A 13981-nucleotide genomic window follows, 5' to 3' on the forward strand; every position below is an offset into this window, starting at 1 on the left:
GAATAAGTAACATTTATGTTTTTGTGACAGTTCCCTTTTTTGTCTCTGGGTAGTTTTTGTGCATCTGTACTTTACGGACTTTTGTGTGATTGACTTTGCAAAAGTAAATGTTGACATTCAAATTAGTCAGAGGCAGAAGAGCCTGGTGAACGTGTTCACTAATAACAGGTATACTATATATATATACGTATGTATGTATATATATATATATGTACATATGTACAGTATATATATACTGTATATACGTGTGTGTGTATTTGAGAGCAATTTGCATCTCACAATGGAATTTAAAGCAACGTAATGCAGTACCTTCAAAAAGGAATAGCCCACCTTCAAATAACAGCTTCAAAATCCCTTAAAACACATTATAAAAAAACATTGGTGTAAAAAACCCCATTAGAAATACATCATAAAAGCACAGCATGATTTAATTAAAGAAAGTCAGTGACGAGCACAATAACGTGCACAGTGTTAAATGCACATTATAAGCTTTTGAAGCAGCTGATACCAGCTCCGTGGGACAAATGATGTAACGCTTTGTTTAGTCTGCGTCCAGAGAATCCTGGACCTGTGCCTTGAATTTAGAAGTACATACTTGTACCAAAGTGGGTGCAGTGGCTCTGTTGTGCTCCGGTGAGTTACATTTAAATAGTGCTCCGTCATGAGGGAAATGGTGCATATTTGTTTACCGGTTACCTTGCTACTGAGACAGACGACCTTTTTCCAATTTGTTTTGTAAACACTCAGTTTACATGACATTAGAAAAAAACATATTGTTTAAGTCCTACTAAAATTAGACAATTAAAATACATGTAAACATGTTAGCCTGACGAAATGAGACACTGGAAGACAGAAAATATATTGGAAGTGACGTTGCGCTGAGTTTCCGAGTTGGAAATTGGAGTTCAGGATTTAGGAACAACCTCCGAGTTCACTACAAATGGAACGCGGTACAGAAGAAGCTTACAATGACAGACGAGACAGAGCAATACCACTGTAAATTGTGGGGGGCAGTATAGAGTCAATAGTCCAATCAGTCAGGAAAAAGATGAAGAAGCAACCCACAGTTGCAGCGAAACATCTCTAAAACATGCTGCAATCTACATTTAAAAAAAACCTAAGATGCAGCTGAGCCTCTGCAACTCTTTTGTGTTGCTCACATTCCATGTCGGTTTGCTCTCGGTAATTGTGCCCAAGTATTTATGATGTGGTACAATGACGATGATTGTGTTGTGCATAATTACAGGAGATCACCTACCTAATCTCTTGTACCTCCTGTCAGGTGAGTTCAGTCTGCTCTTTCAGCAGCAAACCAAAGATTTGTACTCACTCTTTTCTCACCAGCTCATTTCTTTCATCCAGCATCCGCTGGAAAGCAAATGGCATACTGTTTTGTGTTTTTTTTTTTTTTACCTAATTTAAGCTTAATTTATCTAATTGACCTCCTTCTTGTTTGGAAACAGGGGTAAACTGTGTTTTAGTTTCATAACCTCACATCAGTGTAATTCATGTGCGTGAATCACCCTATTAAAAAAAGACAAAGAGGCCTTGGGAAAGTTTGGTTACATAAGAAAAAAAAATATTTATTTTCTCACCTCTGCTGTACACTACACACACACACACACACACACACAATCAGACTAACAGTCACTCACCCACACACACACACAGGTTTTAAGAAAAGAAATATACATAACAAAATATGGCTGTTTATATGCCATGTGGGCTGACCACTGATAATACAGTGGAATGTTTAAAAAAAAAAAAAAGAAGTCGTGATTCATTCATCCTCTTCTTCCCCCTCTTCTTCATCTTCTTCATCACTGATAACATATTTCCTGGCCTTCTTGGTGGACGTCTCGTCGTCTTCGTCTTCTGCCTTTCTCTTTCCCGACCCTTCACCTTCCTGTGGAGAGCAGAGCAGGAGACAAGAGTGATGAGTCGGCGTCGCAGCAGACGTTCTGTACCTTCACCTCGTTTGTACTCACAGTTTGTCACTGGAGAAAATTTAGTTGGTGCATTCATTTTTTTTGGGGGGGGGGGGGAAGTGTCAGAACAAGTTTTGCTGACACTGTCATTTAAGTGTATCCAGTATTTCCAGTCCTGTTCATTTCTCATGAGGGTAAAAATTGAGTGTTTTAAACCTCCGGTGTTCTGCCTCACACTGCCCCCTGTCTGCTTAGATGGATAGTGCAACAACTTTTCTCTCGTTCATGTAAATCAAATGCGTTACAACTCTCATATCATCATTTCATGTTGTCATTTTTGTCAGATTTGCACCTACCTCATCACTGTCCAGCTTCTTGGCTTTCATTAACCTCTGAGCTTTGTCATCATCGGAGCCCTCGTCACTGTCTGACGAATAGATCCTCGCTCGTTCCTCTGGATTAGGGATTGGAAATGGAGGGGTTGTGTTCATTAGATCTCAGTGACTTCAGAAAAAAACTTGCGAGACAGAATTTATATTTATAAAAAGGGAAGTATTAGTGTTCATCCTCACCTCTCAGGCCGCTTCCTCCCTTGTATTTGCTCTTGATGGCTGCCAGGCTGATGGCCTCCTCACCCTCCTCCTCATCGTCATAGCGGTCGGGCTCCAGGTAGCTGCTGCTCAGGCCTCTCTGGTGCTGCTTCTCCCTCATCCTCCTCTGCTGGGACTCTCTGCGGATGGATGCTCGCAGCCGCTCCTCCTCTTTCTGCAAAGAGTAACATGAGTGCGGATTAAGCCCCTAGTTTGAGTTTAAAATCATTTTTGTTGCACTGACAAAAATTTTACCGTACCATACTAACCCTGAAGACCTTTAATTCAAAATTAATTCAATTGATTAATGTATTGAAGAATGCTGTGGTTTATTATTAAGTATTTACTTATTTTTTAGTGTTACTACACAGTCACACTGCTGTAGGTCAAACTGGAAATGATGCAATGGACAGACTTTAGTTAGATTAACTGTAGACACACACACGGCCCAATCTGCTGACACTCTTTCCATTCCACTGACCACTGTGTGACCTTGTTATATAAGTGCATCAGGATATGTCTTTATGTAACTGGACTCTTTTTTGAGGTGCCAGTGTTAACAAAAGCATTCTTGGGCCAGGATGGACCGGAAAAGACCAACACAAAAGTGTTAGTTGTGTGTTAGTGTGTTACCTTGATCATTTCATTGCGATGTGACTCTGGATCTCGTCCAGCCATCGGGAGGATTCTGATCTTCTGTGTCTTTGAGCAGCGGTCGGCCAGAGACAGGGTCATCTTCCTGTGGGTGGCGCTGTCTGTGGAGTGGGGCCTGGAAACAAAGAGGGAACAGACCTCTAATGTCAGAATAAAGGCGCAAACTGTGTTTGCAGGAAAAACTTGCAACGATTAATTGTTGAGCGCTAGCTCTGAATAGGGAGACCCCTAACCTAATGATCAACATTCATCACAAAGGACATAATTGTGTGTCAGACATTATCTTGTATTCAAAATCTATGCATCAGAACATTGTGTTATCTTATTTTCTTAAATCTCTTTTCAGTTTGGGAAACTAAAACACGTTCAACCACCAGCAACGACAGGGAAACTAAACCTAAAACTAAATTTTTATCTCCATCTACTGTAAACATCTTTGCTCAGTAAGTGAAACTGCACAAAGAACCTTTATTCTAAAAAAGAAAAGAAGTGATTCAATATGTCCTAACCCCTTTTTTTTTTTTTTTTACCCTGAGCAGCTTCAGCCATAATCCGAAAACAATCCACTGCACAGTTGGCAATTCTGATGTAAATCAAATAGTAATGTTCTGTCTGGGAGCGAGTAGGGCTATTGTGCATTAAAGCAGCTTTGGCCGGTGTCCTACTGGTCCCATGTTCTGAGAAGACAGAACATCCAGGTGGCTTTGGTGGCACTAAGAGGTTTATACTGCTCTAAGTGGGAGAAACCTGGGCAGCTTGTACGAGGTGTACTACAGATTTAAGAGAGTGAACCACGTTTCTGGACGGAGCCAGAATGAAGGGTGTGATTGTTGTGAGGTATTGGAGGCAGTGAGGAGCTAATCTAGTGCAGATGCAGCTGTAAGAGTGCAAGAGAGAGGCAGACTAGTCCTAGACTACATCCATACTTGTCCACTTTTGTTTAAAAATGCATAAATTCTGCTCTATGTAAGCCTGGCGTCCACATTAACCTGGAGTTTTTGAAGCACCCAAACGGAGAAGAAAATGACAGCGCAAGACAAAAGCCTGGGTCTCTACACAAGACTCTAGTCTGAATCTTAGCAACACAACAATGACATGTGACTCCATTACCTGAAGGTCAACTTGGTTTTGAACACAGCCTGTCCCTGCAGTCCAGTGCCCTGTCGGATGAACAGGTGGTTGTGGTCTCCCTGGAGAGGAGCTTTGTAAACATCAAAAACTTCATTCCCCAGGTGGAGGGACATGCTGTGGACAACAAGGGGACATTTTAACAGCACGGAACGTTCGGAGCACATCCTGTTCACATTACGCCAACAACAGCATTCCACTAAGTTGACATAACGCGCGCACACTCACCTGCCGTCAGACCATTTAACAATGCGAGCGTTGCTCTCTCGTGTTTCAATTCCCTCCTCGTCTTTCTTGACCCTCCAACGAATAGTATTCTCCACCTGAGGGAGAAAAGGAAAAAGTCTGGTCACACAAAAAACTATCAAACAGTGTTTAAACAGTCCAGTGAGGGAGAATTAGTTATCTCTAATAGTGACACTGCAGACTGTAACAGACAGAGGGCTTGTCTGCTCAAAATGTGTTATCCTTCTTAAGTTCCATGGTAAACTTTTGTTTTAAAACATGCAAATCGTGCTCTGACTGGTTTGCCTAATGAAGTCGATTGCCTCTGTAAAGCAAGGCCCTTATAAAATGCTGATTCTAAGGCAACAACACTGAACAAAAATGTATTTTAAAGCAATAATACCCTTACTTAAGGATATTATATTCGATTTAAAAGAAGAAAACGACAAACTTTGTCACATGATCTTCATACCTTCAGTTTGAGCCTGGTCCGTCCCTCTTCATCCAGCATTTCTTCATCCTCAAATTCATCCTCATAGTACTGAGGATCAAAGGGTCTGAAAAAGGCAGATTTAATGAGAATCAAGATAAATGTACCTTTAATTTACATGCACAGAACCTTTTATGATCTTCAATATCCGTCACTTTTCCTAGTTCATTTTTGGGTGATTTTATTTTCTCCTTTGATTTTACATGGATTTACAACCTCATCGAGCAAAGTGTGTCTTTGATATTGTATTTAATAACAGCGCCATTGTTCTGACCTGGGCTCCACAGACAGGAAGTTGGGCAGCTTGACAAAATAAAGGTCAGATCCCAGGTCTGTGCTGACTTTTGGGATTTCTACTTCGATGCGCGTTTCAGGTGCAGGCTCCTCTTCTGGCTGCTCTCCCTCCATGCCATCCTCAGTGTCCTGGACAGAAGAAGAACAAAAGGAACAGTTCAGAACAACGTCTGTTTGATTCAATGACCCATGATAATAGGGATCAGCTCAGAGAGGCTTAATGAGAGACTCTGAGAAAAAGAGATTTGGTAACTGCGGCACAATTAAGAGAGTATTAATGAGTAGATTAGAAGAGTGACAGAGTCAAAGGTCAGACAAATACCAGGGGCTGTCCCGGAGTCAGAGGCTTCTCTGCATCGCTATCTGATGAGATGTCATCAGCTTCTCCAAACAGGTCGTCTGCTGCAGTTTTCTTTACTGTGGAACATTACAGAAGAGTGACGATTTATATTTGAAATGCACATACGGTGATGAACCAACAAGGTTACGTTTGTAGTTCTTACCTTTCTTCTTACCTTTCTTTGTGCCAACATCACTGTCTGAATCAGAATCAGAGGCAGCTTTAGGTTTTGTTTTCTGTCTGATGAACTCATCTTCACTATCACTGCCCTTTGGAGACTCTGGAAAATAACATCAAGACCAGGGACAGCAAGGTATAAATAAAATAAAGATAAATACACATAATACACTCAAGGAAAGATAATTAGTATCAACCAGTACCAGTTCATTTACAATACTTCCTCTGATGTTAACTAACACTGGACGTACCTGACTTCCTGTTCCTCGGCCCCTCATCATCAGAGTTCTCCCTTTCTTCATCGGAGTAATGACGTTTCTCATCTTCATCCCCTGACTGGTCACTTTTGGCACCTCCTTCCCACTTCTCGTCATCTGACTGGTTCTCCCTGCCTGAAGCTTCTCCATCACTGTGAGGAGTAGGCGGTCCCGACTGTGGACTCCCAGGACCACTGTGGACACTGGTTTAAACCAAACACACTGGGATAAACATACATAGAAGAATATATCTCGTCCTCTTAAAGGATAAGAAGTGTGTTTGTATGAGGTTTTATCTCAGTAAAACAGTGAGTTGTATCCAGAGTGTTTTTGTACCTTCTGTCTGAACGCACGCTGCCCCTCTCAGAGCGAGGGCTACCTGCTCCAGACATACCACTGCCAGCTGGGCTTCCTCCAGCCAGGCTTCCTTCAGCTGGGCTTCCTCCAGCTGGGCTTCCTTCAGCTGGGCTTCCTTCAGCTGGGCTTCCTCCATCTGAGCGGTGGCCCCTGTCCTCGTCATCTTCGTCATCATCTAGGTGACCACGCTCCGAGCCGCTGTGCTGCTCTGCGTCTGAGTGATCGTTGTCCCCCTGGTCTGACTGCATGCTGGCATCTGATTGATTCCCTGAGCGCTCTGACAGGTTGTCACTGGCGCTGTGTTGACTGTGCTGACTGTGCCGACTATGCTGACTGTGCTGACTGTGCTGACTGTGCTGACTGTGCTGTTCATCCTCACTGTCATCTCCAAAAAGTTCCTATGGGGCAAAAAGAAAAGTGAGTAACCTGAGCTGAAGCATAGGTCCCTATCATGACACGTGAGAGGTCCCAAAACAAGCCAACTTTCAATCAATCGATTTCCTGACTTTGGGTGCAAAAGCACTACTGCAGTACACAATAGTGGACATCCAACTTTGGATGGGAAACACGTAGAACAAAGTAAAAGACATTAAAGGTTCCTTGGAGTTTGGCTATCATGCCGACATTTATTATGAAGGCACCTCCAAGCAGAGTCAGTTCAAGTCAATACAGCGTGGACGCAGCAACTTACAATATTCTGTAATAAAATTTAAAACTGGTCATATGTGTAATGTGGCGGACTAAGAGTAATTAAAAAACAGTTTTACTGCTGTGAAAATAAGCAGTTTAAAGTTAAAAACTTCTTGTTTTTCCAACACTATTACCATTTGGAAGTCATTTGAAAGTTCGAGGTTGTAAGTTAAATGCAATAATTTGATGTGATTTATAAACTAAAGTCTGAGGCCAGCCATTATGCAGTTTGTGCTTAAAACAGGAGGTCCACACCTTATTAATGCTGGATTTCCCTGCTTCCTGGCCTTCCTCTTCGTCGTCGTCATCATCATCTACCCGTCCACGCTCACTGCCACTGCCACTGCCCGAGGCATTGCTGGCAGACTGATGCCGCTCCTGCTCTGAGTCAGAACCGGACCCGGAGCCAGACTCTGTAACACAAGAAAGCAGAATGTGTTTATTTTCTGGTCATGCATAGTTAATCAGATCACAGTGGGTGATAATATGGATAAGTACTGCTTGTTTATGTTAACCACGCAATAGAAAAATACAATTTTAAGACACATTATTTTAAATTTTTGCAATAATATTGTGAATCACAATTATTTTTAGCCAGAATAATCATGACAGGAAATTGTAATATGCATATGTGACAACAAAAACACAAGTATAAAGTATAAATAACCCTGTCTGACATGGTCAATCAAAACTGAGCACTAGTAAGGGTACAGTTTAGAGCTAGTTGAGGGCTGTTCCTAATAAAGTGTAAAATTAACATTTCATATTTGGTAAACGCATTCTAGTTAATGATATCGCTCAACACTAAACAGATTTACACGTAAACAGCGGGGGCGAATATTCTCAGCTGAAATAGAACTTAGTCGTTGAAAGATTGATCATTTATATGTAAGCAAATTAAATTCACCGCTTCACGAGGACTGTGATTCCGTTAACAAAATCCTACTAGTTATTACTGTTTATCCATGAAGGATAACGTATGAGCAAATACGACACAACGTCCAGGTACTTTACAAGCAGCGCCTTTTCTTCCTAAAAAATTACTCCCTGCTTCGAATAACGAAGCAACAAATCCCTGACTCTCTAATAAAACACATTGCGGGCGACTGAAATTAAAACGTAGTGTACCTCGCTGCTCATTGTCGCTGTCTCCGTCACTGCCGAACAATTCATCCATATCCGCCATTTCTGAGTAGCAACAGCACAACGTGACCGACCGGAAACAAAAGTCAATACCGGGCTTAGAAGAAAGGTTTAATTTCCGGGGTCAAGACCGAGCTGAGGCTCTCAAACTCTCAAGTCTCACGCATTTGGGCGTGAGACACACGCATTTCAACCAGTTCGCACACTCACACCTTGTATTTCTCACGCAGAGAAAATTACTAGGACAACGCCCACCAAGTTGCACTGCTATTTTTTAACTGTGGTTGAGGATTTTTCGGAGGGCTGTGGTGCCGGAAGTGACGTACTGAGGGACGTAGTACGATAAGAATTGACGACATGGCTGGCAATTATCAAGTTCAGAGTTCAGAAGACGCTTGCCACGCACCAGCCAATCAAAAAATAGCATTTTTGTATCCGGGTAAAATTTAGGTGATCCCTACAACTTTCCAAAGAAGACGATGCAGTAGCCTACAGTACAGTAAGTCATCACATCATTTGATTTGGTATTTCCTGAACGAAATTACTACTTTCATCACAAAAATAACCACAGCTGATTTTGTGGGGAATATTGTGTCCAGGTAATAATGTTTGAGTAAGCTCACATTGACCACTAAAGTAGCTTCACTACTTTACTACTATTACTTTACTACTATTTGATGTAGAAAACAGCAACGTTAAGTTACTGAGAAATGTAGTGAAACTAGTAATGCTGCACTACAGTGCAGGTGCTTGCTTTGTTTACTCCTGGGCTCAATTTAGCGGATACTCCACCTTGTGGCCAAAATGAGAAACCACACCTCTCTGTATGTGCTACTCCTCATCACAGAAACTAGAGCACGGCTACTATTGTGTGAGCTACACTGCTACATTTAACAATACATATACAATACATAATACACCCTTAACATTTGAAATGAAATAACTTGAAAAATATACAGGAAGGGGAGTGGCTTATTCTTTTATCATTTATTGTCCTTACACTATTGTAATCATATTCCCATCATCTGTATTTGTTGTTGTTTCTTTTCTTTTTGAATTAACCTTTTGTAGTGCTGTTGCAATACAGTTTAATCGTTGCATAGTCCATTTTAGTCAGGAGGCTACTTTTAGTTGTAATATTTAATTTTTAGATTTGATATCCTGGCCATGCATACATTTGATCATTGCATTTAATTGTTTCAAAGATGTCAGGGAAGAAGAAGAAGAGCACTATTTCATGCTTTGCTCTCAAGGGTCAGCCTCCTAAAAAGGTTGCCAGGTCAGAGGAGGAGACTGTGGAGGAGGCAGTGGAGGAGATAGTGGTGGAGTTAGAAGAAGACTCACTAGAAACAGGAAGAAAGAGAGGATTGTCTGGAGCGGCCACTTACAGGTGTTCTTTTAAGAATGAATGGACAATCAAATGGCCATTCATTACATTAGGTACCACCAGCTCTTACTACTGGTGCTCTGTCTGCAGACAAGAGAACTCCTGTGTCCATCAAGGCGTGAGGGACGTAAGCAGGCACATCGAAAGTAAGCGACATCGGGCCAAAGAACAGGCTCTTAACTCGGCCGGCAGTGTTGCACAATTTTATACTCCACTAGCTTCTGAGATGAAGGTGGCCGTTGCAATGGTGCAGCACAATGTGCCATTTGCAGTTGCGGACCATATCAGTCTGTTGTACAAGGAATGTTTTAAAGACTCCCCCACGACTCAGAACGTCAAGAGTGCCGGCACCAGGACAGCGTGCATCATCAACAAAGCAGTGGCACCACGTATTAGAAATGGATTGGTGACAAAGATGAGGAAGAATCCCTTCACACTTGTCACTGATGGCTCAAATGATACAGGTATGACTTTGACAGCTACTTTATATGTTTTTGGGTTTTTTTCCATTTCTACATGCACACGTCATTCACACTCACACAATTTCTGTAGAATGTGTAGGTTTAGTTATGCGGTCTTCAAACCGACTTTTATAGATTTTTTTGTGATGGTGTCTCCTTTTTTACTTTTTAATATTTATCTTTTTAATTTATCATTTGTTTATTTTAGTTTTTTCTGTATTTTACTCTATGTATGTAATTACTCATTGGTCTCACATTTCATATCTGTTTCTATTCTGTTCTTAGACGACATCTTTTTATTGCTCTTATTAATTTTAATAAATAAATTATTTCTATTCCTATTTGTTTGCTTATCATCCTTTTTAACATGATCTGTTTCTGTCTGGCATGAGGGTACTTCACATTGTCATAATTGTTCCTGAGTGTCCTGCTTCTGCTTTGTTTGTCAAACTGTTTTATAAATATATAAATAAAGTTATTATATTACTATTATTGTGGTTGTTGCAGGACTAGAGAAGATGAATCCCATCACTGTAAGGATATTTGACACCACCAAAGTTGTCCACAGATTTCCGGATATGTGTACCACCAGTGGACGAAGCTGTGGCACAGCTGAAGTTATATATAAAAAAATCAACGATGTCTTGCGGGAAAATAACATACCTTGGAGAAATTGTGTTGGTCTGTCAATTGACAATGCACCTGTAAATACAGGTGCCAAAAATTCCATTTCAGCCAGAATGCTGAAGGAAAATGACAGCATTTACATACATGGATGCCCCTGCCATATCATTCACAACACTGCCAGACAGGCTGGACAGCGGTTTTTGGAAGTAAGTTTAAACATGTATGCTTTCCTGTTAAGCCTAATGCCAAGTAAAAAAGTTTGTTGTATGGTGGTGTAATAAATCTTTGCGTTCATGTCATGTATTGCAGATATCTGGATTTGATCCAGAGGATCTGGCTGTGGATGTTGGATACTGGTTTAAGGGAAGCACCAACAGTAAAGGCTACTCAGCAGGTTTGTGATTCAACCATTTCTAGTGTTATAGTGCAGAACATTTTAATTGGTTTGTTATTTATGTTATATATATATATATATATGTGTATGTGTGTGTGTATATATATATTTTTTTTTTTTTTCAGAATTTTGTAACTTCCATGGAAGCGAATACATGGAAACGCTGCCGCACATTTCAGAGCGATGGTTAAACCTGGAAACCTGTGTTACACGCATTCTGCAGCAGTATGGGCCACTCACCAGCTATTTCAAGTCTTTCGGTAGGTTACAATATTTCATTGACACAAGTACAAGATTGTTATAGAAGACAAAATATGTACCTTTTTTTATTTACAGATGAGAAACAACCAAGGTTTAGAAGGCTGGTGGATGCATTTTCCAACCCTTTGACTGAAGTCTACCTCCTCTTTTTCCAAGCTACACTGCCAGTGTTCTCTACACTGAACCTCCTCTTCCAGAGAGAAAAATCCTCCATATTCCAGCTCCATGGAGAGGTAAAATGGAAGGGTTGGGGGCTATCTGGTTCGCTCTTTTTTTTATTAGCTGTTATTTCCTTTTTTCAAATCTTATATGAAATACAATTTTGTAGATGACAACGTTCATCTTGGAGTTGTGTGCGAGGTTCATGAAGCCAGCAGCACTACTACAGAGCCGACAAGTCCATGACATCCACTACAAGGACCCACTGAACCAACTGCCGGGTAATGCTTTTCAAGTCTCACAAAAAGAGATACACCTGTATGCTCACTGACCACAAATACACTGTTTGTGAAGATTGTTATGAGTTGCGTTGTATCACTGATGTGATGGAAAATGCATAAAATGGGTATTCAAGTTAGCAATTGTGGTCGTTCCTGATTGCTGTAAGGAAACCCACAGATATTATTCAAACTACCTGTATTTGATTCTTTCGCTCTCTCTCTTTTCTCCGTCTGGTAGGAGAAAAGCTGGATGTTGGCTTTACCACCAGAGCTACCCTCAACAGGCTCCTTGAGGCTGGAGACCTCACACCTCAGGAGGTTCATCAATTCCAGCAGGCATCACTGGCATTCCTGGTCAGGGCTGTGGAGTACGCGATCAACAAACCCTCCCCTGAAGGAGGCCCTTCTTCAGCATGCAAAATTTGTTGATGTGCAGCAGAGGGCTGAATGTGGCATGGAAGATGCCCTATACTTTGTAGACAGGCAAGGGTTTCAACATATTGACCAGATTAAGTTTGATGATGATGGCCACAAAACAAATCCTGTTCTTACTTCCACTCTGTCTTAATCAGTTCTCTAAACATTATGCTCTTTTTCAGATTTCATGAATTACTTCCGTTCCATGGGCCGCGGGAACACAATAAGGTGAGCGAGGAGTTCCTTGAGTATCAACTCATGGATATCCCCATGCCCCAAGATCCATCCTCCTTTGATGTGGAGGAGTTTTGGGGGAGAATGTCCTCAACCAAAAACAAGGTAAGAAATATTTGGCACCACGAGACATACACATTTAATTAATTAATGTAATGAAAGCAAAATGTTTAAGTAATTGAGGCCCTCTGTTCTTTTTTTTTCAAAGATCACCGGCCTGAGTCAGTTTGCCAGGCTATCCAAAATTGCAGAACTAGTTTTGGTGCTCCCTCACTCCAGTGCCGATGCAGAGAGGGTTTTCTCCATGGTCGGGTTAAACGAGACCAAGACCAGAGACTGCTTGGCCCTTGACGGCACTCTCTCTTCAATCATAGCAGTTAAAATGGCAGGCCCGGAACCACATTGCTTCAAGTGGGAGTCCCCTACCCCCGTCCTGAAGGCCTCAAAATCTGCCACCAACGCCTACAACACACGCCACCAACACCCCTCACCTACCCCTGCCCTTCCCGACGAAATCTCACTCTGAACTGACTTCAAAACTTGAGATCCCTGACATGTAACAGCCACACGGTGGCGGTGTTTACCACAGTAAAGGCAGCATTTGACGTGGTACATGAGTTCAGACTGGAGACACATTTGGTCCAAATCTAAATTCTATTTTATCCTTTATGACAAGACAATACAAGTCAAACGGAATATGATCTTTTTCAGCTCTGGCAACTGGCAACCTTCCAGTCACAAGCCAAGTTCCTTTTCTACGTCGTGCATAACATGAATAGATAGTGTAAATGTTAGAATGTAAGAATCACCTGTCATTCTGAAATAAATGTCCATCCATCTTTCTTGTAACTTTAGGAACTTTAGGTAACATGAGGGTCACGTGGGGGTCGCTGTTGCCAATCCCAACTGACATAGGGTGAAAGGGGCTGTACATCCCTGGACAGGTTCGTCAGTCCATCACAGGGCCACATAGAGATAAACAACCATCCACTCTCACACCTGGGGTCAATTAGAGTGTCCAATTTGCATAATAGGCAAATTGTGTGTGTGGAGAAAACCCACGCATACAAACTTGCAGAAAGGCCATTGTTCCGACCGGATAAATTCAAGTGAATAACAGCTGTTAGCTTGATGCCACCTTTAGTGTTAACATGCACGAATCAAATCTAAATTGAAATTTGTACCCCCATTACTTAATTACTATTATTCTTATTGCTGCATTGGGTTACTGATATCTATTTCATCACCCACCCCTCTCCTCTCAAAGCTTCTGTGCTACGTGTAAGGCATCTTGTTACACAGCTCATATTGACTGATGTGGGAGGGGAGGACTCAGGGGAACGTGAAATTCTAGCTCCACTACTGTGTTGCACTGTGTTGTCAAAGAAGATAAGCTCTGTAAATAAATGTTTTTTGTATATAGTGATATTAGATTAAGTTAGTTAAGTTAAAAAACAACAACACAATAAGGATATAAAAAGAGATCC

At 41.4% G+C, this 13981-nt stretch overlaps 2 protein-coding genes across 3 annotated transcripts; one reads left to right on the top strand and one right to left on the bottom strand.

The window, feature by feature from the left end:
* Positions 1 to 1553: 1553 nt before the first annotated feature.
* Positions 1554 to 8415, bottom strand: leo1 (LEO1 homolog, Paf1/RNA polymerase II complex component). Of its 2 annotated transcripts, none has more exons than XM_058630343.1 (14): positions 8259 to 8415; positions 7386 to 7543; positions 6420 to 6838; positions 6078 to 6286; positions 5825 to 5929; positions 5632 to 5726; positions 5290 to 5438; positions 4998 to 5082; positions 4529 to 4623; positions 4283 to 4417; positions 3152 to 3287; positions 2501 to 2693; positions 2285 to 2382; positions 1554 to 1906 (listed from the first exon to the last, which is right to left on the bottom strand). In XM_058630343.1, the coding sequence occupies exons 1-14, from the start codon at positions 8314 to 8316 to the stop codon at positions 1781 to 1783; spliced, it is 2061 nt and encodes a 686-aa protein (XP_058486326.1). In that variant the 5' UTR covers positions 8317 to 8415; the 3' UTR covers positions 1554 to 1780. The 2 variants fall into 2 exon arrangements, with proteins under 2 accessions (XP_058486326.1, XP_058486325.1); XM_058630342.1 differs by having other exon boundaries at positions 5813 to 5929.
* Positions 8416 to 9355: 940 nt separating this feature from the next.
* Positions 9356 to 12364, top strand: LOC131459827 (uncharacterized). Its single transcript, XM_058629944.1, has 7 exons — positions 9356 to 10124; positions 10629 to 10954; positions 11058 to 11142; positions 11268 to 11402; positions 11479 to 11636; positions 11732 to 11843; positions 12082 to 12364. The coding sequence occupies exons 1-7, from the start codon at positions 9479 to 9481 to the stop codon at positions 12270 to 12272; spliced, it is 1653 nt and encodes a 550-aa protein (XP_058485927.1). The 5' UTR covers positions 9356 to 9478; the 3' UTR covers positions 12273 to 12364.
* Positions 12365 to 13981: the final 1617 nt, after the last annotated feature.

This window comes from Solea solea, chromosome 5, assembly GCF_958295425.1.
Source record: "Solea solea chromosome 5, fSolSol10.1, whole genome shotgun sequence".
NCBI lineage: Eukaryota > Metazoa > Chordata > Actinopteri > Pleuronectiformes > Soleidae > Solea > Solea solea.